Genomic DNA, 27,098 nt, shown 5'->3' on the forward strand with positions numbered 1-27,098 from the left:
GGGGGATGGGGCTGGTTTCTATGGTCAGGAAATTTCTCATTGGGTACTTGTTCTTAAAGATGCCTTTTAGCTGTGTGGTAACTGGAGGCCATGTCAGATGTGGATGGGTAGCTATGCTGCTGCCTCTTTTGTCAAAAATTTGACTTGTCTGGTTTATCAGCCATCTCAGGCTTTGCCTTTTACGATGTCAAGTTCTTCTGCCCACCTGGTTCCTGAAGGTGGGCTCCCATCCTCCAAATCACCACACCCATCCCAGAAGATGCCAGGCCAGGATCTATGCAGCCCACCCCCGCTCCTGCCCATAGTAGCACCATTGTAGTTCCCTGCTCAGCTTCAGATATAATGCTTGTCAATTTGTAGACCCACCACTCCCATGTGACGCACAATCTCCCTGGCTTCCAGCCCAGGTCCCTGAAGTCTTAGAAGAACCTTCCATCCAACCCTCAGTAGCCCAATAAACACATTCTGAAGGAATGAATACATCCATTTATTTAACTTTCCCGTGTGCAAGACCTTCTTTGATGGAGTGTCATGGAGGCCCTTGAGGGAGGACTGGGGCAGGGACTTGCGGTTAAGACTTAAGGGCAGGTTTAAAGTCTAGGCTTTGAGTTGGGTGAATGGGAGCTATTGCAGATTTCAGAGAGGACATAACTGGCCTTAATCTTGCACCATCTTGGGGCTAACACAGCAGATGGGAAATCAAGTGATGCGTAAGTATTAGAAATGGTGTGATGGTGGGGGTAGTAAAGATGTAATGTGGAGTAGATGGAAGCTCTGAGCCAGGGAAGGTGGTAGAACCTTCAGTTAAGATTGGGTTGAAGGGCAGAGCTCACACTTTGGGTACAGAGGGAGAGGAGGAAAAGACAGCTGCTGCTTCTTTCTTGGGTCAGGTGTCCAAAAAGGAGGGCCATTACTCTCTATCTATCTGATGCCTTGTCTGGGGAGGAGCCTCCACTCTCCCCAGAGGTTTTAGCTTTGGGTCCTGGCTGAAGCCCGAGAAAAATAAGGAGAAAAAAGGAGGAACCAAAACAAAACCCCAAAAAACCCCAACAACCATAAAAACCCTGAAGTAAAGTCCATGGTGTGGGGAGCTTGAAGGCCCCCTTCAAGTAGCTCAGGCCTGGCAGCTTGTGCTGGGCTTGCGGGAAGACTCCCTCCCACAGAGGCGAACTAACTCGGGAAGCAAGCCCGAGCTCGCGGAGGGCTTGTGGGTGTGCGGGGCTGGGCCACCAGGGTCAATCAACCGCCCCCACTGCAACCAGACACAGGGGCGTGCTGTCTTTCCGAGCTTGTGGGCTCAGGTCAGGAGCGTAGACGCCAACCTGGCCAGGGGCTGCGTCTTCACCCCACGCGCCGCCTGGTGGGACCTGCGCAGGCGCAGTCCTGCTGGCCCGAGGCTGCCCCCTGGCGCCGCCTCACTCTTCCCAAGGGCTCATGTCGGTGTCAATCGCCACGCAGTTGTACGCGGCATAGCGGAGCTTCTCCTCGCACACCTTGGCACTGAGGGAGAGAGGACCGCGGTTGGCACCAGGGGCACCGCAAGGGCCAGTGCAGGGGGGCCTATGGGCGCCGGGGCCCCAGTTCGTGCTCTTCATGACTGACCATCCTCCTCCATCCTAGGGTGACGCCCCTACCCTGCTCCCCACTCTGTAGGCTCCCCCGCGGCCAGCAGACCCACCTGGCATAGTGTGGTAGGAAGAGGGTGCTGGAACACGTGGAAGATTCCGGCAGCGCGTCTGTGGTTTCGTAGCTGGGGGTGCGGACGGGCCACAGATTAGGAAGAACTGTAGGGACACAGGGTAGGGACACAGCCCCAGTCCCTTCGGAAAGCAAGCCCCGCCCCGCTCCAGCCACACTCACCCCAGTTTGTCCGGGTAGATGTAGATCCGCGCAGGCAGCCGGCTGCGGCCAGTGACAAAGCGCAGGAAGCGGCTCCGATCCTCTGCATGGAGAAGGACGTCAGCATCCGCACTGATGGCGGGGAAGGCTCTACAACTCCTCCCCTGCCTCGGTATCCCACAGGTGGAATCCAAACCCAGGCACCACGCTCTCCTTTGCCACTCACCGTTGGTGAAATTGTTCAGCGCTTCCCAGAAGTACTGCACCCGAGTGTCAGATGGCTCGAAGTCCTCAAACCGGGCTGGGGACCAGGTCGGAAATCGAGCTTAGGTCCCAACCTGCCTCGTCCGTAAGGCCCCCGCCCCCACACTGCTGGACCCCCATACTCACTGAGCTTGCGCAGAGCATCCACGGTGACCTCTGGGTCCCCGCACACTTTCTTCTCCAGTTCCTGCCAGGTCAGCAAGTCCAGCACGGCCTGCGGCACCACCTTCAGCAGCCCTGCCTGCATGGCTGCCACCTGGGGAAGGAGGGAGAGGCCTGGCTAGGGAAGTGGGTCCAACTCCCAAGTCAGTGTGTGGTGGGGTACTTGGCCTCCACTCACAGAGATCGTGGGGGCATGATCTCTGTTCAGCACTGGGGGCCATCTCTGAACCCCACTGATAAGCAGGAACATGGGGCAGGGGAATGGTGGGGCCCAGAGTTCTTGCGACTGGGTACTGGGGGCCTATCAGGCTAGGCTCTGCCTGTTAGGAGCTGCACAAAGCTCTTGTTCTGCTGGCCTCTGGGGGGTACCTGCTCCTTGCTCTCTTCTAGCCGGGTCTTCTGCACCAGCTGGATGAAGCGGGAACGGTCCTCATATCCCACCACGATGCCTGCACCCCCGGGGATCAACTCTACTACTTGCTGGTCACTCAAAACGGTGGTGAATGTTAGCTCCTTTCCAAATTTGAACTCAAATGTCTCTTTGTCCATTCCTTCCATCACTTCTAAGAGCTTCACCTGGCAGTTGGAGAGAGGGAACGAGGTCGGCCTTTCATTGTGGAGACAGTCCTTGTTTTCTCTCAAGATGCTCACAGGGAAACAGGAGAGGCAGCTAGACAAGGAAGTCCCCATGCAGCCAATGAGGGCAGTGAGGGGGGTTGGAACAAGGACTATGAAAGCATCAAGACAACACCTTGCCAGTCTTGGCTGCCAGAGAAGGTGTCCTGGAAGAAATGGCATCTAAGCTGAGACCTAAATGATGGCTGGGAATTTGCCTGGCCACAAGGAAGTCAGGAAAGAGAACAACATGAAAAAAGGTAGAAAGAGCAAAAGGCCTGTGGAATCTGTTTGGCTGGAGCCAAGTGGCCAGAGACACAGAGGTCACATAAGGCTTGTCAGGTTCTGCATTTTACCCTAAGCCTGGGGCAGAGCCACTGAAGGGTTTAAACAAGGGGAAGGAAATGAATTACTCTGGCTGCAAGAATCAGATGGGTTAAGAATGGAGACAGGAATGCTAGGTTTGCAGTCAGTGGTTGTGTCACAAGGGAAGGTGGCCTGAAGCAGGAGGATAGTAGTGAGATGGAAGAAGTGGACAGATGCCAGAGGGAGATGTGATAGAAAGTAGGAGGTAAGGGAGGAGAAGTAGCGGGTGGCACTGAGGGCCCTGGCATGGAAAAGGGGTGGATAGTGGTGTCATTTGGAGACAGGAGCCCTGGAGGGCAGAAGAGCGGGGAGGTGAGGAGGACTGGGCTGAGGCGGAAGTGCCATCTTGGGGCAGACGTCCAGCAGGCAGGTGCACATAAGGGTCCAAGCTTAGGAAAGAAGCTGGAGTTGGAGATAAGGATTTGGGGGCCGCCAGAATAAAGACAGTGGTTGAAGCCATGGGAATAGAAGGAATCAGTAAAGGAGCATGTGTGAGAGTAGAGAAGGTTCAGGACACCCTTGGGGAACAGCGACATTTAGGGGCTGTGCAGAGGAAACACTGGGTCCAGGCCCTACTTACCAGCACGGAGTCCACAGCTGGGAAATCCTTGCTCCAGCTCACCTCCTCCCCAGACAGCTGCTTCCACACAAAACCGGGCAGAGCCAGGACCTATGGGACAAATACCATCGTATCCTCATCTTGGGCTGCCCAGGTTTAGCTAGCCCTTCTTCCTTCTAGGGGCCGGGCTGATCCAATGGAGGCACAGATTTGGCTACTCACCAGGAACTCCTTACCCCGCAGGGCAGCCCCCATCAGCTGTCCGATCCACTCGTATTTGGCAAAGTCTCGGCAGGAGGGGTTGGGCACGTACATGTCCCGGGCCTCCCCAGTGCCATTGCCCTGCTCCCAAGACAAGAGCTATTAGCATGGCATGGAATGGACCCTACTTTATTGCCCCAGACGCTCCAAAGACTTGCCTGCACACCTTCCACCGGAAGCCCTGAGTGGTCCCTCTGATTGTACAATGGCTACTCCTTCCCTGTATGCCCAGAGGCCGCCCTAGGCAACCTGGTCCCTCCTCTGCCCCCTCTCTAGTTCAGAACCTGGGAGGTTTGCAGAGATGAACAGCAAAAACAACTGGGATAGGAGATTACCTGGTTGGCTGTGCGCACAAAGAAGGGCAGAGGCACAGGGGTGTCTGCTGAGCTAGGGCACAACTCTTCTGACATGTCTGCCAGGCTATCCCGAAAACCACCCCCTGAAATGACACACAGATGCTCTCAGCTGGAGCATTCAAGAGCTCCAGCCCCCATAAAGAGGTAATAAACTGGTCCTCTATCTTGATTAGCTGTGACCCCAGAAGCCTCTACCACTCTACATAGGGCAGGACCATCATTATCCTTCCCCAGGGCCTCACCTTGGTCAATGATGCCTTCTGCAATGAATTTACACTCCCACCACTGGTCATAGCGCATGGGCCACCTGTAAGAAGGGGTGGATCTTTGTTCCCATACTGGGTCGGGGCTCAGGATATTTCACCAGCGAGGGACAGGGGCCACAGAAGTAATGACAAGGGGTTTTAGAGGCAGTGTGCGGAGATGTATAGTTTATGTGTGCCCAGTCCAAGTCCCTCAACCCTCATGCCATACCTGTAATCCAAGGGCTTTTCGTACTTGTCAGAGGGCTTAAGGCCTTCATAAACCTGGGGGCAGGGAAAGGGAAGGGAGCTGTAGGAAAGTCTATGTCAAGATCTTGTCCTACTCTGGCCCAAAGGCCTTACTTAGGCCCAGCCCCCACCCCAGACCCTTTACTGACCCTCCCTTAGATCGACCCCATGTGGTCCAGACCTGGGTGAAGACCGCATTCTTGCAGGCAGGGTCCCTTAAGGGGCAGGCACGGTGCTCCATGGCGAGGCGCCGGTTGATGTATAGGCGTGGCATGAAGCTGGGCTTGCTGCTTTCTGAGTCCCGCAGGCACTGGGCCACCAGGCCTGGCCTCTGGCGTGACAGCAGCAGGAATTGCTTCACTTGCTGATGAGGAGATGTGGCCAGAGCAAGACTGGCAGGCAGTCAGTGTCTGTCCAGGCTCTGGAACCTTCCTCCATGCCTGGACCTGATTCCTAACTCTAGTCCATGCCTAGTCCATCCCTAACACCCTCTCCTTCCTTGTTTTCAGTGCCTCCTTAGTCCAGCCACCTGGGGGAGCTTTTTAAATGCCCCCCCCCCCCCCCAATCAAACCTGGTCATCACCTACTTAAAACCCTTCCAATGGCTCCAGGGACCTAGGACATAGTCCCTCCTTCACAGCCTGGCCCAAACTGCCCTCTGCGATCAGGGCCTCCTATTTGCCTACACAGCCTCATCCCCAAGTTATACACACATCTACCTGGGGCGCTTCTCTCATCATCTTTGGCAGCTAATAACTCCCAGTGTTCACCTTCCATGCAGCTTCCCTGTCTATGCTGTTACTTCTCCTCCCCCAGTTCTTGTACATTTCACACACTGTCTGGGAGAGCGGCATCCCAAACACTACATTTTAATGATCTGTGTCTGGCTTTCTTCCTACAATCCTAGAGCCCAACAAAGGTCCAGGCCTAGAGTAGCTTTTAAGAACCCTGTAGAAGAGAGAGCACTTGCATGAGCAGAAGGGAGGAGCCCACTGCTGACACCACTACTAGGTGGGCCAGGCTTACCTTAATCTCACTGAAGGTGCCCAGCGTGTGGTCCCAGGCAGGTACCAGGTGGTGCAGGACACTGTCCAGGATCTTTATGAATCTGGGGTGAGTGGGTAAATAAAGATGGTGCAACTAAAGAGGATGGCATGGATTTAAGACTCCCTTACTCCCCAACACACAAGGACAGGAGAAGGTGGGGCCCAGGGGCTGCTCAAAGTGGAAGAGCTTACAGTATAGGGCCTGGGGAACCTCCTTCCTACTGACGAATGAGGCTCAGGACTAGGGGAAAGGAAGGGCTGGGCAGGCACAGGACCACAGCCACCTCTGCAGGAGAACAGCTCTGCGGTACAGAATTTCAGGGTCCGTGCCTTCCAGACGTGGGTATCGCACGAGACTGGTTGGCTGGAACAGGTCTGCATTCAGCCCTAGTTCCCGCTGTCTAGATGACTTGATCTTGATCCCTCGAAGACGCACATCAATCCCATCATCTGGGGGAAGAAGTTATTTAGGGCACCTGCTGCCTCCTCGGCCCTTAGACCTGAGAGTGGCCCCTGAATGCTCAGGCTTTCAGAAACTTGGAGCCTTTGAGACGCCTTTCTACTTATCTGACTTTATTATATTCTTTGTGGGTTTCTCCATCCCTCACTATATTGCAAGGCCTGAGGATCCCAACTCAGTTCCTCTTCCAGGTAAGCCCAACCACCTGGCAGCTTTAAGGCAGGCCTACACCTGGCGCCTCCCACATGGCTCAGGCCCAAAGCTTCACCTCCCAGAGAGAGTTCAGCTATTCCCCCCCATCCCGACTCCAAGCCCATTGCTTCTCCACACTTGCTGCCAACTAGCCACTGTCTATACACTGGGGCTCCCTTTCCCTCCTTAGAGCCTGAAGCCCCACCTCGGCACTCGACGATGCGGATCTCGATGACTGGGAGGTGAACGGTCATGTCCTCCAGGACACACACATCCCCGATCAGGGTCCTGACGAGATGGATGAGAGGCACTCTGAGTACCCCTTGCCTTCAGGGATTGCTGGGCTCTCACTTGACTTTCTGCTTCCAAATGGGGCCAGGCCCCATTGCTAGGATCATGCCCCATTCTCCCTCCCAGACCATCCTGTTCACTCACTCGTCAATGCTCACGTCACTCAGCTTCTTCAGGTTGTCCCCTTCGCCCCCATAGATCACTACTCGCTTAGGCATAAAGTTGTCATCTGTGGTATCCACTGTGAGCAGTAGCTTCCTGAGTGGTCAGAGGATGCACATGGGTGTCTGTACACTTACAGGCATGGGGCCCGCCCACTCTGTCCTACCTCAGAGCCCACTCACTTGACAATGGTGCCCTTTTTCATGGTAAGCCGTACCCAGTGCTGGCACTGGGACCCATCGCTCTCCCAGTAGGTGTCTGCATTGCTGTCTGTCAGGCAGGACACATTGAACTCCTCCTGGGGAGGGGCAGAGAAGTGGAGACAGTGTTTACCCCACTCCCTGAACATGGAGGCTTAAAAGCACAGCTGGTATGGGTAGAAGTGTCTAGGCATTCCCACAAGACTTCCAAAATGGGGTGCTGGAATGAGTCTGGCCTGTGGGAATTCAGGTTTGGCCCTGGCCTAAAGGTGAGGGTTCTGGATCTAGCAAGAAATGACCTCTTGCTTGGGGTGGGAGGAGTCCCAGAACCCACCGTGTAGGAGGAAACGTCTATGCTCTCCACATACTGCTTCACGCTACCCAGGTTCTCATCCTCCTTGCCCAGGTGGTCGTACAAGAAGTGGATCAGGTCCTCGTCGCACTCGTAGGTCCACGTCGGGGGCACATAGCTAAGCAACCCCAAGTCCCTAATTAGGCCAGGCCCAGACCTGGAGATTCTTCCTCCCTATCCCACCCCAGCTCACTCACAGTAATCTCTGTACAGCTTCCGTATATGCCTCCGCTGGCTGGGGCTTTGATCCAAGGCGATGAGAGTATGCCAGGTCCACCACCTGTTCCCATCTGTGGGCACGGAGTGGGGGACGGGGAGACATCAGTGGGCAGCGGGGTAACCCCAGGGAGCTTTCTCTGGAGCTCCATCTCACCGTACTGGGCTTCCAGAAGCTCCACCCCATTTCCATTCAGGTCCCGCCCCTTCCTGCCTTTAACCCTGCCTTCACTCCCTATCCCACCTCCCCGCCTGTGTCAGCTTAGTTCCCAACCCTTCGGGGCCGAGCAATCTGGCAGCAAGCCCCGCCCTTTCAAGTGCTGGACCTGAGCACGGGTCGGTAGTCCACGCCGAAAAGCTGCTGCTGCCGTTGGAGGTGGTCTGGAGTGTCGATGGGTACGAGGCGGGCCCCGCCCTCCGCCGGTCGGCACACCAGCAGCCAGCCTTCGTTCAGCCCGCAGTCACCCAGGTGTTCTGCCAGCTGCTCCTGCCGGGACGCGCAAGACGGGGACAGCCGTCTGGGAACTGCCCAGCGCCCTGCCCAGCCCAGCCCAAGGCAAAGGACACGGAACGCAGTGCTCCCTCAAGGTGGGGGATGGGAAGGGAACGGCCTGGAGCTGCCCTGGCGCCAGGGGTCTTCTGCGGGGCCCAGGGCAGGCCAGGGAGTACCTTGGTCAGCTTCACCCAGAGCCCCTGGCCGTTGCACAGTTCCTCGCCGGTAGTTCGCACGCAGGCGCCGCGCCGGAGCTCAATGCTGTCTCGGGCCGCACGGAGGGGCCCGGAGCCGGTACCAGGGGCGGAGCCCGCCGCTCCCACACGCAGCCCCAGGCCCTCCGCCTCCCACACGGGCAGCAACACGCGCGACGGACCCGCTGGGTCTTTGTAAAGCTTGTAGAGCACCTCGCGTGGCACGAAGGCCAGCGCCGCCGGCAGCGGCCGTCCAGCGCGGAGGCTCTGCGCTGCCTCTGCCAGGAAGCGCACGCGGCCCAGTAACTGCCGCGGGGACTCTAGAGCCGCGCCCGGTCCTGGGCCTGCCATGGTGAAGTGGCAAAGGAGAGCCCAGGAGCGGCGGTTCGGCTCCCGGAGCCGCAGCCGCGAAGGCTGACCAAGCTTCCCACCACGCTCGGCCCCGCCTTCGGCCAGCCTTCGCCGTAAGTTCTGGACTAAGGGCACCCAGGGCGCCTGCCGTATTTCCCTGTGTACTCAGATACTTAAACTACAAACCAATGTGCCTCGTGCTGAGCCAACCAGACCCAAGTTCAGTTGTCTTTACCTGATCCAACTCTCCCTGTCTGTCCTCTTTGCTTCCACCATTTTATGCCCTCATTGAACCGCTATCCTATCTAGGCTGGATCATTGGAATAGACATTTTTCTGGTTCTCTGGCCCGTTTTTGCATTCCCACCCTGATGAGTCACACACAACCAGAAGACTCTAAAAATCTAACAGACATCCTCTTAGCTCCTCATCCTAGGGGCAGTATTGCTAAAATATTTGGGAGAATAATCCCCTCCTTAGCCCTGCCACTGATAGGAGCCTTGAGTTGTTCGGCGCTCATCCTGGTTGTTACTCCTAATCCTAGGACACTGGTGATCATTATCCAGTTTCTCCCAGTAATTCTGAACCAGATGAGAGGAAAGGTCCAATGCGGGAAGATAGGTCCAAGGTGGGTAGATAGGATGGAGGCAAAAAAAAAAAAGGACAGGAGCTGTTGGTGAAGTATAAGGAAACTTTGTCTCCCACCCTCCCTGGCAAACAGTTTTTTAAAAAGTTTTTTTGAGATATAATTCATATTCCATATAAGTCACCCATTTAAAATGTATGATGGTTTTTTATATATTTTTAAAAACTGTAGTAAAATAAGTGTAAATTTGCTGAGTTAACTACTTTACGAGTACAATTACCTATTTCCAAAACTTTTTCATCATTCCAAACAGCAGGGCTTTCTCTTTAAGCAATAACTCCTCATGGCCTACTCGATAAACTCTAATCTACTTTCTGTCTCTATGAATTAGCCTATTCTAGATATTTCATAAATGGAACCATATAATATTTTCCTTTTGGGTCTGTCTTATTTCACTTAGAATAATATTGCAACAATATCATAGCATGAATAGAACTTAATTTCTTTTTATGGGTCAACTAATACTGTTTTATGTATACACTACATATCATTTATCCATTCATCCGTTGATGGACATTTGGATGGAAACTTTGTTTTGATTTAGTTTTCAAATAATCAAAGTTATCAAGAAAGAAATAATTTTTGATCCCGTGTAGTTCTGACGATTTTCCTTTTATTTTCTCCTTAGAAAGCTGGGAACATAGTGCCCCTCTTCCCTTCTCTCCAAGCTGTTTGTATGCTACGTTGCTACTACAGAATAAAGTGGATAAGTGAATCTCATAAGGGCATGCATGACCTGGACTCTGAAGACACCTCTAGCCTCTTTAATTCCAGCAGATGGGTCTTCTGGTTCCCACAATAGCCATTTGTTCTTTTGCCTCTTCTCTTTGCACCTGCTGTTCCCTCTATTTGGATCACCCCTACTGCTTTCCGTAGTTACAGGAAGAGCCCTTGCTAGCTACTTCTAGTTTTTTCCTCTTGAAACATTTACTATTATGATCGCTGATCCACCAGTCTGTAGCTCCTTAAAGGAAAGGGCTGTCTTGGTGACCACTGTTAACTTCTGCATCTACTATATATAGTGCCCGCCTCTTAGTAGGTAATATAAATATATATTTTAAAAAGACTTATTCTAAGGAGAGTGAGAGAGAGATACCGCACTGTGCCTGGGCACACTTGAGTTCCGGGTAGCGGCAAAGGGAGAGAATCCCAAGCCGACTCCCAGAGGAGTGTGGGGTCCCACTGAGGACTCAGTCTCAGGACCCATGATATCATGACCTGACCCGAAATCACAAGCCGCACACTTAACCAACTGAACCACCCAGGTGCCCCGGTAACGTAAATATTTAATTATTTCATTTCCCTGTAGAGCTTGGTTCTTTAATCCACTGTGTGCCTGCCTGGTCGCCAGGCCTAAGATTGTTAGAATCATGGAGCATGGGAGTAAAAGTGAGTCTCGGCTGAAACTCTCAGATTTCCAGGCCATCAGAGGAGAGGAGATTCCTGATGCCACCGTAAGGTGTAGTTATTTGCGGAGTTCTTGGCGGTGGGGAGGGTAGGAGAAGCGTGGGGGCGTTTGTTGCTGCGACGCTACAGCGGATTTTACGGTGGAGAAAGGTTGTCGGGGGTCCTACCGGCAGCACCCAGGGCAGCCCCGGAGCTAATGCCAGTGTCTGATCATGTGACTTTCAACATGGCGCCGACCCTGGCTCCCTCCAGGAAGGGGTGGAGCCTGATCTCACAGACTCTGGTTGACGTTACGGTGGAGACTCTGCTCGCAGTTACCCAAGGCTTATCATGGAGGCGAACGGGTCGGGGTGAGTTCTCTGCACCACTTGGTATGGCCGGCGTGGTTTCTGACCTGACTCTTCCAACTCAGGAATCTGTCCCTATACCCCTCTTTCCCGACCTTGGAGAGTTCCCAACCCGATTCCTGTCTCTGGAATCCCTAATCCTCTACACATGGATTCCTGAGACTCGTTTAGGGGATGCCTCCAGGATTTTCTAATCCTCAGTTAGGATCCGTATTTTGGGACCGTCTTCTCTGATTTCTCTGTACCCTAGCCTGGGATCCACCAGCTTCCGAACCAGCCAACTGGTAGCCCTGTTCCTAAGATTTTCTGGTCCAAAGACCCTGATCAGTTCCTACTGGGCTTTCATTACGCCCTTCCCCCAGTTTCTCCAGTGGCTTTGAACTTGGGGGAGTTGGGGCTGTGTGGAAGATAGAGGCCCCAGCGCGGGCCCTTCTAGTCTTGTGCACCATCTGATAGGCAAAGAAGAAATGGAATGGGCGGGGAGCCACAGCTTAGGAACTGGCTGGAGAAGGCAGATAGTGGTGTCAGAATGAATCCGCCTTAAGAACCCGGGCCTTTCCCAACCCTTGTCCAAGCTTACTGACACCTACCCCTTCCCCCTCCTGATATCCAGATCCCAGGGTTTTCCAGAGCTGAAGAATGACACATTCCTGCGAGCAGCCTGGGGAGAAGACACAGACTATACTCCCGTTTGGTGCATGCGGCAGGCAGGCCGCTATTTACCAGGTGAGGGTCGGGCCCAGGAATCCAAGTGAAACTCTGGAGAGTGAAAAGATTTTTGAGGGGCAGGGGAGGGATCCATAGGTTCCTCAGAGTTGGGCCCAGCTTTCCCTCTTCTGTCTGCAGAGTTTAGGGAAACTCGGGCTGCCCAGGACTTTTTCAGCACCTGTCGCTCCCCAGAGGCCTGCTGTGAACTGACTTTGCAGGTGAGGCCTCTATGAAAAAGGGAGGTATTTATGCCCTCAGTTTGCCTTCTAGTAACCTGTATTCTATTCCCTACAGCCACTGCGTCGCTTCCCTCTGGATGCTGCCATCATCTTCTCTGACATCCTTGTTGTACCCCAGGTACCCATTCAAACCTAATGGGTAAGAAAGAGTAAAGGTAGCCAAGGCTCAAGATAAGCACTTATCTACACTGGACAGATGGAAAAACTGGACTGAAAGAGATGGAGTTTGACCAAGTTTCATTTTCCTTTTCTTCCTTCTTGACATGGGCTGAACAGAGCCTTTTCTCCTAGAGTTATAGGTAGGAAATCCAGGTATTTTCTTCCTTGCCAGGCACTGGGCATGGAGGTGACTATGGTACCTGGCAAAGGGCCCAGCTTCCCAGAGCCATTAAGAGAAGAACAGGACTTAGAACGTCTCCGGGATCCAGCAACAGTGACCTCCGAACTGAGCTATGTGTTCCAGGCCATCACCCTTACCCGACAACAGCTGGCTGGGCGTGTGCCGCTGATTGGCTTTGCTGGTGCCCCGGTAATGTGGAACAAGGCAGGGACTTGGGCATGGGGAGATCATTCTGGTGGGTCTGGTGTAGACAAGGGAAGTAGGTATCAGTCTGGCTTCTACACCTACGACATTCTCTTTGTATCCTTTTTGCAGTGGACTCTGATGACATACATGATTGAGGGTGGCGGCTCAAGCACCATGGCTCAGGCCAAGCGTTGGCTTTACCAGAAACCACAGGCTAGTCACCAGCTGCTTCGCATCCTCACTGATGCTCTGGTCCCATATCTTGTGGGACAAGTGGCTGCTGGTGCCCAGGTGGGTCCTGAGGGAGAGGAATAGACTTGGGGTCTAGAAGAATGAGAAGCAGTATGGTTCCCTACACCTGAGAGGGTAGGTGTCATAATGCCCAGCAGGAAAGAAGCTTGGCCTACGACGATCTGACTGGAGCACCTAGGTCCAAACTTGTCATTGACACTGGCAGTGCTAATATGCATTCAAAGACCAAAGCTCGCACTGGTATGTGGAGAAAGCAGAACTTTTTGAATGGAACTGGATTTATAGGCTTAGGCAGTATGAGGGTCTTTAGTTACTTGGGAGAAATTGAGATACGTTGTGTGTGTGGGGTGTGAGATACTTTGTGTGTTATGTATTTGTCTTTACCATCCCCTCCTCCCCTCCAACTGTAGGCACTGCAGCTCTTTGAGTCCCATGCAGGGCATCTTGGCCCACAGCTCTTCAGTAAGTTTGCACTGCCCTACATCCGTGATGTGGCCAAGCAGGTGAAGGCCAGGCTGCAGGAGGCAGGCCTGGCACCAGTGCCCATGGTAAGGATGGGGATGGAGTAAGTGAAGGTGGGCCTGGGGAATGGTCAGGGACTGAAGTGACCACTGGAGGGCAGCAGAGGCGCAGCCAAGATAAGTTAGTGGGCAAAGGCAGGCCTTTTGTTGCCTCAGAAATCTGTCCTTTCCCTCAGATCATCTTTGCTAAAGATGGACATTTTGCCCTGGAAGAGCTGGCCCATGCTGGCTACGAGGTGGTTGGGCTTGACTGGACAGTGGCCCCAAAAAAAGCCCGGTGAGTGACAGAGGATGAGGTGGAGAGGGAGCAGCTGCCACAAGAGCAGTCACCAGGACATGGTACTGACTTTGCTTTCAGGGAACGCGTGGGGAAGACGGTGACCTTGCAGGGCAACCTGGACCCCTGTGCTCTGTATGCATCTAAGGTAACCAGGGTCCCTACATGTGTGTGTATATACTCCCATGGCTGTGAACATGGTTGTATTACTGTGTGTGTTTTTTATTGCATGTTTGTCCCGCTGTTGGTTTCGTGTGAGCTCTAGGAAAGCAGGAATTTCTTTTTATAGTTATCTGGCCCATACTAAGCATCCAGTAAACTGTTTTGAATTAATGACTGAATGAATAACACGGAGTAGAAGCATGCCTACATGCTGTCATGGTTATGCATAGGGAGTACAGGGGAGTGCTGGCCCCCCTGTAGCCAGTGCCCTGTTGGTCCTCCAGGAGGAGATCGGACGGCTGGTGCAGCAGATGCTGGATGACTTTGGGCCGCAGCGCTACATTGCCAACCTGGGACATGGACTTTACCCTGACATGGACCCAGAACACGTGGGGGCCTTTGTGGATGCTGTGCATAGACACTCACGTCTTCTTCGACAGAACTGAGCACACACCTTTTCTCTCAGCTACCACTAACAAAGATGATTGATTGTTTCCAGGAGAATAAAAGTTCCAGAGGTGGAGTCTGACATACGGTTTCATCTGTGGAAGATCTTTGCTCTTATCTTCAGTTCCTTCTTAGCTTCTGCTTCTTCCCTGGGGCCCCTTTCTGCATCTTCTCCAAGTCTTAGGAGCTCAGATATCAGTGAATATGTACTGTAGGACCCAATGTCAGGGCCCTCACTACCATTTTGCTCTCACCTCTCCGAGCCTGAGGGCTAGGTAGGATTGGGTAAAGCTTCCTAGCAGCTGAAGCTGTGACATTTGCAGAGTAATGGGGTCCCCACAGCATACGAGGCCAAATTGACAGAGTTTTGTGTCTGGGGATGGAAGGAGGTGTAGGTCAGAGAGGGACACAGAAATTGCTAGAATATTTTAGAGAGTCCCCTTGAGGAAGATGGAATCTAGGTGAGAAGGGAGAAGCTTGAGAGGACTTCAGCTTTGACACCAAAAGATGGTGGGGGAAGAGGGTGTGGACATAAAGACTCAGGGTTAGGGTGCTTAGGAGTAGAGACAGACTTGCATCTTTGAGGGGAGAAGGCCTTTGAAGCAAAAAGGCCTTATTGCACTCAGGGTTGCTCTGCATTCTTTTCTGAGTATACCCTCCAATTTTCTCAGGACCTTGGTGTTTCTGCCCATCGTAGTGGTACCTACTTCCTGGGACAAGGTCTGAAGTGCCTGTGAGCTCTGGAGAGGGGAGTCAGGAAATTCTTCATTTGTCATTCCACATCTCCTTAGACCACTAGGGACCCACTGTACTAGAGGCGCAACCAATTCCTTGTTCCAGCCTAGGGCAATGCAGAAGAGAAAGAAGAGCCCCATTTATTGAGAGAACACAATTCTGATTTTAGAAAAATGGTATTTTCTGTGATCCATGATTTATTCATAGAAAAGCACTGTGAGTTCACATACTTGCTAAAAAACGGCAATCGTGATACAGAAATGGGAGTGGCTTCTTTTTTCTTTCTTTCTAACCAACCTATTGGGCTGAGAGGTTGTAGGGGCCCATGGCTGGATAGTAAGATTTAAGTAGCCACAGACAGCAAAAACGACTTACTGGTTAGTGTGAAGGGGTGAAAAAAGTGACATTTTGTCAAAGAAAGGAACATAAAGCAGAGAGGTCCTTAGTTCACACTCTAGCTATACCACCCCTTCCCTATCACACCCCACCCCCCACTTGGGAACTAAAACATGAAACAGTAAACACCAAGACACTGGCATCCAGATGACTCTTCTGAAAGCCCATGCTACCTGCTATAACAATTCCAGGCTGAGCACAGGGGTCAGGAAGGTAGCAGGAATAGGATACACTGTGGAGGTCAGCTAGGGCTAAGACAGGCATTGCCTACTAGGGGTAGAAACTACTCAGAAAGGGAAAGGCCAAATGCATTCCAGCCCCAGCCTCCAAAACAGTGACCAGTGGGCAGGCAGAGGAAGCTTGAGGTAGAAAGGCAAGGGAAGAAAGCAAGTACAGGGCAAGAGGAGAACTGGAGCTGAAGGAGTCACTCTTAGGGCAGACGGAGACTAGTGCTTAAGAGCTTGCTGAGAAAGCGGTGAGTAAGGGAGGCAAAGAGATGGGGAACGTGTCCAGCGAGTGAGTGAGATGAGGAATGGGGAAGAGAGATCTGGCAAAAAAAGAAAGGGACACATTCATGCAGATTCTGAAACATAAATTCACACATACTTATATGTCAAAATATCCAGTTACACATATAAAGACAGACCAAAGGAGAGCAAGCATACACACACACACACACATGTTCATACACATGCATCTGTGCGCGCCCCCCCACTGAACATGCATTGACAGACAGGCGTACACACACAGGTATGTATGCGTACATGTTCACAAATGTGTATACCCTCACACACAACTCACAGTCCAGCACACAGACAATGTACTGACAGACCCGACAGACACACATAAGTACATGTGCAAGACAGGTATGCACAGATCTATGCACAGAGACACACATACTTAGCCATACAGATATGTATACACACATACATAGTTTGAGATAAAACCAGACACTCTCTAACACAAAGGTGACCAGAGTAGATTAACGTTAATGAGCTCAGTGGCCTCCCAGACCTTTACCCTCCCCCTGCACTTACTTCTCAGGAGCTCAACAGGTTCTTAGAGAGGCTGTGTGTGGCAGGAGTGAGAGCTTCACTGTCCTTGAGGCTTCATGAGGCAAGAGTCCAGTCCTGGCCCTGGCCCTCTCCCACCACTGGGCTATATAGATGCCCTGTGTCTGCAGGCTGGGGTTTCTGCATAGACTAGACCTGGGATTTATTCTAACCGGTCATTGTATTCCCCACCACCCCCACTCTTCCACTGCAAACTGTATATATTCTGCAAGGGAAACCTGAGAAATGGTTGTGTCTCCTCAGAAAACAAGCCTATCTTCCCACCCACAGCTACTTCAAGTACCCATCAAATTAGAACCAGAATTATAAATAGTTACAACTTTACAGTGTAATTGGCAACACATATACTATAGTATTTACAGTACCATAAATGCTTCTGTTTTTCTGGTTAAGCGATCCCTGAGACGGAACAGTGTTCTGTGTTTGCCAAGGGAGAGCGGGCCAATGCCCAGGACACGCAGGATATAGGGGCGTGAGGTGGCATGTTGTGGGGTTTCTGATCGATCTGCAGGGCCCAGCTCCTTCAGGAAGAGTGGGCTGTAGTGAGAACTTTGCCAAGGAAGGCATATTGGCTAGAGTTGGACTCTCCCATGCTTAGCCCTGTGGTGCTTTGGCTTCAGCCACAGGCGCTCAGAGTCCTCTCAGGGTGGTTGAATGTTTCAGTGTCCTTGGACTGACCTGTGGTACCTGGGAGCCCAGGCTGCCCTGGCAGTGAGTTGTTTGCTTTCTCAGCCAAAGCGCTCTCGAACCAGCAGCATCAGCTTCTTCTTGCCCTTGTAGATTTGTTTGAGGTTGTCGATGAACTGGGCAAACTGCAGGTGACCGTCCTGGGGCAGCAGGAAGGTCTCCCGAGCCTTGCTCAGAAACTCGATGAACTCTCCGTAGTGGCGAGGGCTGATGTGTGTCAGGCGTGAGTGTGTAGTGTTGATATAGGCATTGATGGTGGCATCCAGCAACTGGCGCAGTGGAGCTTTGTCGGTGGACATGAGCTTTCCAGAGCTGCGGCGGCCTGGGATGCCCGCCAGGCCGGGGGCCGTCACTGTACAGCGCCGCAAGATGTCTGAAAGCACTGTGGCGCAGTGCACACTCTTCACCACCAGGGGGATGAGGGCTGCCAGCTCGTTCTTGCCCAGAGAGTGGCTCAGGGCACACGCCCAGAGCACATCATTGATGGCTGGATGGGTATCCTGGTTGTAGGCCAGGTTGAGATGGCTCATGGCCAGGGAGGCCAACTTGAAGGCACGTAGCGGGTAGCCACGGAGCTCCATGTAGCGGGCAATGGTGAACAGTTGTGAATGTGTCATGCCGCCGGTGGCAGCATCAATGGCGATCTGGTAGGCTGCCTCAAAGGCGATGTGGTCTTTCTCACAGAGTGTAAGGGCTGACAGGGCACAGCTCTGGGGATCCTTCATGGCACACTGTAGGGCCAGCGTGCGAGCACAGCTAGCCAGCTCCTCCCGCTGTGGATAGTCAAGACTGAGGCGCAGGATAGTGGTGTGGGATACAGCTGTGGCAGCCACAATGCTAGTAGCTTCGGTGGGGGTGAAGAGTGTGTACCAGCTCTGCAAAATGCTCACCAAGGCCCGCACACCTGTCAGGGAGAGCCTGAGCTCAGCTGTGGCCATCCGGGTCCCGATCCAGGTCTGCCCAGATGACTGACCCTTTGGGGGTCAGAACTTGGCCTGCAGAGATGAGTTATCCCTCCTCCTCAGCAGCCTTGAGATGATCTGAGGCAAACCAAGGAGCATCCCGGATGGCCAGACCTTGTTTGGGGTCTCTTCCTTCCCCTTCCTTCCCTAAGTCAGAGGGTCAAAGATTTCTGCAGGTGCTCTTAGCCCCTCACAAGGATGGAGCAGCAGAGCCTGTGGTAGTCATAGATCTGCCTGGGGGTTCTAACTGAAGTGGGACCTCTTAGGGTAGAGTCTCATGCTGGGACTTTGGGTTTTAGTTGGGGTCCTGAGACTCCAAGTTGTTTGGGGTTTTTTTTAGAAGCACAGGCAGGGACTGGGACCAAACCACTGGGCCAACTACCTTCCAAGGGTGCACTTGTATACTGGTGGCCGAAAACTCAATCTCTCAAATGTGTCTCTGATTGGAGGGTCAAAGTGCTGCTGACATCAGGGTATGGTCCAAGCAGTAAGGGCAGAGCTTGGGCTAGGTAAATAAAGGCCATCTTTCCTGTCAGCAGCTCCATGCTTTCCCAGGCCATCAGTAAATGGAATATGAGAGCTCTAAGGATTCACTGTCTTGTTCCAAGAGTAGGGCCTAAGAACTCCTTTCCCTGGGGATTAGAGGGAAGTGGGAGACTCACCCACTTCTGTAGCACATGTCACCAACCACCGCACCATCTCCCGGCGCCTCCAGTTAAGAGTTGATAAGGTCATCCTCATCACCTGAGCAAAAAAGAGGCATTTCCACTTGGCTAAGCATAACTGTTGGACTTCTACATCCCCACATTCCCTTACCATCCATTTATGCAACAAGTGTCTATTGGTGCTTTAAACAGCCATCTCTGATAAGTACAGACAGGTTTGTTTAATTTCTGCCCACCCCTCCCACCAATCAGATAGAAGACTTCTCTGATGACCTGTAACGAAGTCCTTACTGTCACACCTTATTATTGACTTGACTTGGGAGGAATGGGGAGGGGTGGAGAGAAAATGGGGACCTGATGGAACCTAAAGCTACATTGCTTCTGGCCTTCACTTCAAAATGGAGCTCAATTTGGAGATCCTTACCTAGAAGCCTAGTCGAAAAGTTGTGTTCTGGGGACACAGAAAGAACCGGGCTTAGCTGGTTCATGCCCAGTGCCTCTTATCTTCTACCGATGATCACTACGCCAGAAGCCTAAAGCAGGGATAACCTATTCCTCCTCCATACCTGTAACCCCAGCTCCAGGGCCACGTTGAGCAGGGTGCTGTCGGTACTACTATCTGTGGGAGTGGCAATCTTGAATGCATCTTGGGCCAGTTTGAAGATGAGAGAGGAAGAATGGATGTGCTTCTGTATTGCTTCCAGAATTGTTCGGAGCCTCAGAGTATCCCCTATAGGTGCAGAGAGAAGGGGCAGTGACAGGTCTTCTTTAAAGTCTCCCTGAATAGTCTACTGATCACATAGATACTGGCTGAACTGGCTGCTATCAATTCACTGAATAATTCTGAATGCTACCATCCCTTTTGGGTAGACAATCTCTGTCTCCACTAAACCCAATGAAGACTGCTTCACCAGGCACCCACATGAATTCACTTCTCACCACCTGTTCATCTGCCTCTACCCTTCACCTTCTTCCCCTTAACTCCTTAAGTGCCAGAAATAATTTTTATGAACACCTGACTTTTGAGAGTTACTTATACAGGACACAGGAAGCCACATTATTATCAAGAAATATGCTAATTCCACTGTCTGCCTCTCACTGCAGCTCCTTATGCTGTACCTTTCATCCCTGTGTTATGTTCATTCTGTAACTGGAGGCATGTACCTCCCATTCCCCTCTACCCATTTTGCTCATCCCCTTACTTCCCTCCCCTCTGGCAATCACCAGTTTGTTTTCTGTATTTATAGGTCTGTTTCTGCTTTTTGTTTATTCATTTGTTGTTTAGACTCCACATATAAGTGAAATCATACGGTAGATTTTTGTTTGTACAGATTTTAAATTTTGCATAAAATCTTTAATTCTTAAGGTGAATAATGTATGGGCCACAAACTAGGATGTTTTATGGAAGCAGATTAAAATTATGTGCAACATGAAGCAGGCCCCCTGCTGAGCAGAGAGCCCGATGCGGGACTCGATCCCAGGACCCTGAGATCATGACCTGAGCCGAAGGCAGCGGCCTAATCCACTGAGCCACCCAGGCGCCCCTATCCCCTACATTTTTAAAAATATATATATATTTTTACTTATTTGAGAGAGACAATGAGAGAGAGCATGAGGGAGGAGAACAGAGGGAGAAGCAGACGCCCCATGGAGCTGGGAGCCTGATGCGGGACTCAATTCCGGGACTCCAGGATCATGACCTGAGCTGAAGGCAGTCGCTTAACCAACTGAGCCACCCAGGAGCCCCATCCCCTACATTTTGATCATTTGTTATTTTAATTTTCATATAGTTCAAAATATTAAAAAATTTCCCAAGATTTCTTGCAGTTTAGAAGTATGCTGTTTGAGCTCCATGTACTTTGGAATTTTCCAGTTATTTCTTTTTATTATTATTTTATTATTTATTTATTATTATTATGTTAGTCACAATACAGTACATCATTAGTTCTTGATGTAATTAGTGTTTCATGAGTCATTGTTTGCATAAAGCACCCAGTGCTCCATGCAATACGTGCCCTCACGGGCTAACCTATTCCCCCACCTCCCTCCCCTCTAAGACCCTCAGACTGTTTCCTGGAAACAATCCAGTATTCTTTCTGTTATTGATGTCTAGTTTAATTCCACTGTGGGCTGAGAGCATACTTTGTATGATTTCTTTTAAATTACTTAGGTGTGTTTTATGGTCCAGAATGTGGTCTGTCTTGGTGAGTGTTCCATGTGAGTTTGAGAAGAATGTATATTCTGTTCTTTGATGAAGTATACTATAAATGTTAATTGGACCCAGTTCATTAATATTGCAATTTAGTTCAAGTATATCCTGATTTTCTGCCTGCTAGATTTATCAATTACTAATAGAAGAATGTTGAATTCTCCAACTATAATAGTGGATTTGTCTATTTCTCTTGACTATATCAGTTTTTGTTTCACATATTTTGGTGTTCTGTTGTTAAATGCATATTCATTAAGGATTATTTTGTCTTCTTGGAATAACCCTCTTCATCCCTGTAATTTTCCATGTTTTGAAATTTATACATATGCATATACTCCAGCTTTCTTTTGATTTGTGTTAGCATGGTATACCTTTCTCCACATTTTGTTGTTGTTGAAGAAATTGTGTTTAAGAAATATTTAAGAAATATTTTTAAAGGTGAAAATAACAAACTGGCATGCTTTCCTGGGAGAGTATCTTTTCCAGACTCTTCCTGCTTTCAGTGTGGCTAGTCTGGCAGTGAGACTATAGGGTGTAGAAAGTGAGGGCCAGAGTGTTGATATTCTGTTGGTTTAAAGCCCTGGCCTCTTTTTTTTTTTTTTTTTTTTTTTTAAAGAGAGACAGCACAGAAGTAGGTGGAGGGGGAGAGGAAGAAAATCTCCAGTAAGTTCTATGCTCAGCACAGAGCCTGATGTAGGTCTTGATCCCATGACGCTGAGATCCTGACTGGAGCCAAAATCAAGAGACAGACGCTTAACTGACTGAGGCATCCAGGCACCTGTGGCCTTTGTTTTTAGTGAGAAATATTTGAAAAGTAAAGCATATAAGCTCAGTCATAGAGAAATATCTTCCTAAAGGTACTGAGATAAAAATGAAGCCCAGTGATGTTCACTGTTTGTACTTTTGTTTGAGTCTTTTTGCTTGTTCTAGCACTCTTTCTTAGGGAGTGCTAATTCATTTAACTATCTATCTAGCAATCTAATTTGTGGTTAACATATATAGTCAAATTGCCATTTTAACCATTTTTAAGTGTACAACTGAATGGTGCTCATCATATTCAAAATGTTGTGTAAATATTACCACTATTTGTAAAATTTTTAATTTTTTCTTTTTGACAGAGAGAGAGAGATATCTCGCAAGTAGGCAGAGAGGCAGGCAGAGAGAAAGGGGGAAGCAGGCTCTCCACCAAGCAGAGAGCCTGATGCGGCATTCGATCCCAAGACCCTGAGATCATGACTTGAGCTGAAGGCAGAGGCTTAACCCACTGAGCCACCCAGGTACCCCTGTAAAATTTTTTAATCACCCCAAACAGAAGCCCCTGTAAAACTCTAATCTACTTTCTGTCTTTATTAATTTGCCTGTTTTAGCTATTTTCATGTAATCATATATTTAAAATTTTGTATCTGTATTATTTGACTTAGCATGTCTTCAGACATCCCCCAGGTTGTAGCATATTATCAGAATGTCATTTCTTTTCATGATTTAATATTCCATTGTGTGTATATACCACATTTTATTTATCTGTTTGTAAGCTGACAGACACTTGGGTTGTTTCCAATTTTTTGGCTGTTACGAATAATGTTGCAATGAACACTGGTGTGTAAATATCTGTTTGAGTCCCTCTTTTTCATTCCTTCGGGTATATACCTAGAAATGGAATAACTGGGTTATATGGTAATTCTATCTAAAATTTTCAGGAATATGTGTACCTGGCTGGCTTGGTCACTGGAGCCTGTGACTCCTGCTCTTGGGGTCATGAGTTCAGACCCCACACTGGGTGAAGAGCTTACATTAAAGAAAAAAAAATTAGAGGCGCCTGGGTGGCTCAGTTGGTTAAGCATCTGCCTCCGACACAGGTCGTGATCTCCCTGCATTGGGCTCCCTGTTTGTGGGAAGCCTGTTTTCCCTCTCTCCCTCCCAACTGCCCCCCCCCCATTCAATGCTCTCTTGCTCTCTCAAATAAATAAATAAAATCTTAAAAAAAAAAAAAAAGGTAAAATTTCCAGGAACAAACTATTTTCCACAACAGCTGTACCACTTTACATTCTCACTGGCAATGTACAATTCAATTTCTCCACATCCTTGCCAACACTTTATTATTATTATTTTTTTATAAAAGCCATCCTAGTGGGCATGAAGTAGTATCTCACTGTGGTATTGATTTGCATTTCCTTAATGACTAATGATGTTGAGTACCTTTTCATTTGCTTATTACTTATATATCTCCTTTGGAGAAATGTTTTTTCAAATCTTTTGCCCATTTAAAAATGGGTTGTCTTTCTGTTGTTGAGTTGTAGTTCTTTATAGATTTGTATATTAAGCCCTTATCAAGTATATGATTTACATATATTTTCTTCCATCCTGTAGGTTGTCTTTTTAGTTTCCTGACAATATTCATTAAAAGCTTTTAATTTTTTTCAACACTTTACTTTTAAGTCACCTCGACATACAAGGTGGGGCTCGAACTTATAACCCTGAGATCGAGTCACATGCTCCACCAATCAAGGCAGTCAGACACCCCCAAAAGCTTTTAATTTTGGTGAGGTAGAACTTATTTTTTTCCTTTGCTGTTCATCCTTTGGTGTCATATTTAAGAATTCACTGACAAGTCTGAGGTCATAAAGATTTATCCCTATATTTTCTTCTATGAAGTTTATGGCTTTAGCTCTTTTACTTAGGTCCTTCCCTTTACTTTTAGTCTGTGTCTATATATATACTTTCATTATCATTTGTTTCCATGATTTTTTTTCAATTCTTCTTTAATTTCCCAGTTGACCCATTCATTCTTTAGAAGGATGCTGTTTAGTCTCCATGTATTTGGGTTCTTTCCAAACTTCCTCTTGTGGTTGAGTTCTAGCTTCAGAGCATTGTGGTCTAAAAATATGCAGGGAATGATCCCAATCTTTTGATACCGGTCGAGTCCTGATTTAGGACCGAGGATGTGATCTATTCTGGAGAATGTTCCATGTGCACTAGAGAAGAATGTGTATTCTGTTGCTTTGGGATGAAATGTTCTGAATATATCTGTGATGTCCATCTGGTCCAGTGTGTCGTTTAAGGCTTTTATTTCCTTGCTGATCTTTTGCTTGGATGATCTGTCCATTTCAGTGAGGGGAGTGTTAAAGTCCCCTATTATTGTATTATTATTGATGTGTTTCTTTGATTTTTGTTATTAATTGGTTTATATAGTTGGCTGCTCCCACATTGGGGGCATAGATATTTAAAATTGTTAGATCTTCTTGTTGGACAGACCCTTTGAGTATGATATAGTGTCCTCCTTCATCTCTTATTATAGTCCTTGGCTTAAAATCTAATTGATCTGATATAAGGATTGCCACTCCTGCTTTCTTCTGATGTCCATTAGCATGGTAAATACTTTTCCACCCCCTCACTTTAAATCTGGAGGTGTCTTCGGGCTTAAAATGAGTTTCTTGGAGGCAACATATAGATGGTTTTTTTTTTTTTAAAGATTTTATTTATTTATTTGACAGAGAGAGATGACAAGCAGGCAGAGAGGCAGGCAGAGAGAGAGGAGGAAGCAGGCTCTCCGCTGAGCAGAGAGCCCGATGCGGGGCTTGATCCCAGGACTCTGAGATCATGACCTGAGCCGAAGGCAGCGGCTTAACCCACTGAGCCACCCAGGCACCCCGGGTTTTGTTTTTTTATCCATTCTGATGCCCTATGTCTTTTGATTGCGGCATTTAGCCCATTAACATTCAGGGTAACTATTGAGAGATAGGAATTTAGTGCCACTTTATTGCCTGTAAGGTGACTATTACTGTATATTGTCTCTGCTCCTTACTGATCTACCACTTGTAGGCTCTCTCTCTTTGCTTAGAGGACCGCTTTCAATATTTCCTGTAGAGCTGGTTTGGTGTTTGCAAATTCTTTCAGTTTTTGTTTGTCCTGGAAGCTTTTAATCTCTCCTTCTATTTTCAATGATAGCCTAGCTGGATATAGTATTCTTGGCTGCATGTTTTTCTCGTTTAGTGCTCTGAAAATATCATGCCAGCTCTTTCTGGCCTGCCAGGTCTCTGTGGATAAGTCAGCTGCCAATCTAATATTTTTACCATTGTATGTTACAGACTTCTTTTCCCGGGCTGCTTTCAGGATTTTTTCTTTGTCACTGAGACTTATAAATTTTACTATTAGGTGACGGGGTGTGGGCCTATTCTTATTGATTTTGAGGGGCTTTCTCTGAACCTCATGAATTTTTATGTTCGTTCCCTTTGCCATATTGAGGAAATTCTTCCCAATAATTCTCTCCAGTATACCTTCTGCTCCCCTCTCTCTTCTTCTTCTGGAATCCCAATTATTCTAATGTTGTTTCGTCTTACGGTGTTACTTATCTCTCAAATTCTCCCCTCGTGGTCCAGTAGCTGTTTGTCCCTCTTTTGCTCAGCTTCTTTATTCTCTGTCATTTGGTCTTCTATATCACTAATTCTTTCTTCTGCCTCATTTATCCTAGCAGTGAGAGCCTCCATTTTTTATTGCACCTCATTAATAGCTTTTTAAAAATTTCAACTTGGTTAGATTTTAGTTCTTTTATTTCTCCAGAAAGGGCTTTTATATCTCCCAAGAGGTTTTCTCTAATATCTCCCATGCCTTTTTCGAGCCCGGCTAGAACCTTGAGAATTGTCATTCTGAACTCATTCTGACATATTACCAATGTCTGTATTGATTAGGTCCCTAGCCTTCGGTACTGCCTCTTGTTCTTTTTTTTGTGGTGAATTTTTCCGCCTTGTCATTTTGTCCAGATAAGAGTATATGAAGGAGTTGGGGCGCCTGGGTGGCTCAGTGGTTAAAGCCTCTGCCTTTGGCTCGGGTCATGATCTCAGGGTCCTGGGATCGAGCCCCGCATCGGGCTTTCTGCTCGGCAGGAAGCCTGCCTCCCCCTCTCTCTATGCCTGCCTCTCTGCCTACTTGTGATTTCTGTCTGTCAAATAAATAAATTAAAAAAAAAAAGAGTATATGAAGGAGCAAGTAAAATACTAAAAGGGTGGTAACAACCCCAGGAAAATATGCTTTAACCAAATCAGAAGAGATCCCAAATCGTGAGGGGGGGAGAAAGGGGATAAAAAGAGGTTCGAAAAGAAAGAAAGAAAAAAAGAAAAAAAAAAAAAGAAAAGAATTAAAAAAAAAAAAAGAAAATGAATAAAAAATATATAAAAAAGAAAAAATACATATATTAGATAAACTAGTTAAAAAACGTTAAAAAAGAAAAGGGTAAAAGTTAAAAAAAATTTTAGCAGAAGAAGAGAGAAAAAAAATGAAAAAGAAAAAAATTAAATTAACTGCAAGACTGAAAAAATCACAGGGAGAAAGCCATGAGTTCCGTGCTTTGCTTTCTCCTCCTCTGGAATTCTGCTGCTCTCCTTGGTATTGAAACCGCTTCCTTGGTAGGTGAACTTGGTCTTGCCTGGATTTCTTGTTGATCTTCTGGGGGAGGGGCCTGGTGTGGTGATTCTCAAGTGTCTTTGCCCCGGGCGGAATTGCACCGCCCTTACCAGGGGCCGCTTGGGTTTGCTCTCAGGAGCTTTTGTTCCCTGAGCGCTTTCCGTAGAGTTCCGGAGGATGGGAATACAAATGGCGGCCTCCTGGTCTCCGGCCCGGAGGACCCGAGAGCCCGGGGCCCCACTCCTCAGTGCGCCCTCAGAGAACAGTGCCCAGTTACTCCTGTCTGCCTGACCTCCGGCTGCGCTCTGAGCTCACCGAGACTGCGACTGGTTCAAGGTAACACCGAGCTGTGATCTTACTGTTGGCTCTGTCTCTGTAGCCGGCTTCCTCGTTCCAATACCCGCAAGCTCTGCGACACTCAGATACCCCCGATCCTTCTGTGACCCTGCGGGACCTGAGGCCACGCTGACCCCGCGTGGGCTTCGCCCCGGTTTAGCCTCTGGAGTGATGTCCCTCAGCGGAACAGACTTTTAAATGTCCTGATTTTGTGCTCCGTTGCTTGCCGGGAGCCGG

At 49.2% G+C, this 27,098-nt stretch overlaps 3 protein-coding genes across 6 annotated transcripts in view; 1 reads left to right on the forward strand and 2 right to left on the reverse strand.

Moving 5' to 3' along the window:
- Positions 1-471: 471 nt before the first annotated feature.
- HECTD3 (HECT domain E3 ubiquitin protein ligase 3) lies at positions 472-8,870 on the reverse strand (the record flags this gene model as incomplete). The annotated part of the gene is made up of 21 exons (XM_082750074.1): positions 472-1,500; positions 1,679-1,750; positions 1,861-1,942; positions 2,066-2,140; positions 2,230-2,359; positions 2,635-2,841; positions 3,827-3,916; positions 4,028-4,147; positions 4,402-4,505; positions 4,665-4,729; positions 4,897-4,949; positions 5,095-5,277; positions 5,940-6,021; positions 6,244-6,409; positions 6,817-6,899; positions 7,047-7,160; positions 7,247-7,362; positions 7,599-7,734; positions 7,814-7,906; positions 8,159-8,319; positions 8,502-8,870. The coding sequence occupies 21 exons, from the start codon at positions 8,868-8,870 to the stop codon at positions 1,416-1,418; spliced, it is 2,586 nt and encodes an 861-aa protein (XP_082606200.1). The 3' UTR covers positions 472-1,415.
- Positions 8,652-14,483, forward strand: UROD (uroporphyrinogen decarboxylase). Of its 4 annotated transcripts, XM_082750078.1 has the most exons (12): positions 8,652-8,983; positions 10,825-10,969; positions 11,175-11,272; positions 11,883-11,995; positions 12,116-12,195; positions 12,272-12,334; positions 12,548-12,745; positions 12,872-13,033; positions 13,405-13,542; positions 13,692-13,792; positions 13,874-13,940; positions 14,239-14,483. In XM_082750078.1, exons 3-12 carry the CDS (start codon positions 11,253-11,255, stop codon positions 14,398-14,400), a joined length of 1,104 nt encoding a protein of 367 aa, XP_082606204.1. In that variant the 5' UTR covers positions 8,652-8,983; positions 10,825-10,969; positions 11,175-11,252; the 3' UTR covers positions 14,401-14,483. The 4 variants fall into 4 exon arrangements, with proteins under 4 accessions (XP_082606204.1, XP_082606206.1, XP_082606205.1 ...); XM_082750080.1 differs by lacking the exon at positions 12,272-12,334 and having other exon boundaries at positions 8,850-8,983; XM_082750079.1 differs by lacking the exon at positions 8,652-8,983 and having other exon boundaries at positions 10,634-10,969.
- Positions 14,484-15,313: 830 nt separating this feature from the next.
- ZSWIM5 (zinc finger SWIM-type containing 5) overlaps positions 15,314-27,098 on the reverse strand; it is a 64,990-nt gene continuing 53,205 nt past the window's right edge. The window contains exons 10-12 of the mRNA XM_082750073.1: positions 19,486-19,649; positions 18,917-18,998; positions 15,314-18,196 (exon numbers count right to left, since the gene is read on the reverse strand). Coding sequence (XP_082606199.1) covers positions 17,334-18,196; positions 18,917-18,998; positions 19,486-19,649 — 1,109 coding nt within the window. The 3' untranslated portion in view covers positions 15,314-17,333. The remainder of the gene's footprint in view (positions 18,197-18,916; positions 18,999-19,485; positions 19,650-27,098) is intronic.

Source organism: Mustela nivalis (genome assembly GCF_964662115.1).
Source record: "Mustela nivalis genome assembly, contig: HAP1_SCAFFOLD_670, whole genome shotgun sequence".
NCBI classification, from domain to species: domain Eukaryota; kingdom Metazoa; phylum Chordata; class Mammalia; order Carnivora; family Mustelidae; genus Mustela; species Mustela nivalis.

Coding starts and splice junctions, on each gene's coding strand:
- UROD (XM_082750078.1), top strand. CDS start 11,253: ATGGAGGCGAACGGGTCGGG. Junction 13,034..13,404: donor AAGTGGCTGCTGGTGCCCAG/GTGGGTCCTGAG, acceptor CTCCAACTGTAG/GCACTGCAGCTCTTTGAGTC. Junction 13,793..13,873: donor GTGGCCCCAAAAAAAGCCCG/GTGAGTGACAGA, acceptor CTTTGCTTTCAG/GGAACGCGTGGGGAAGACGG.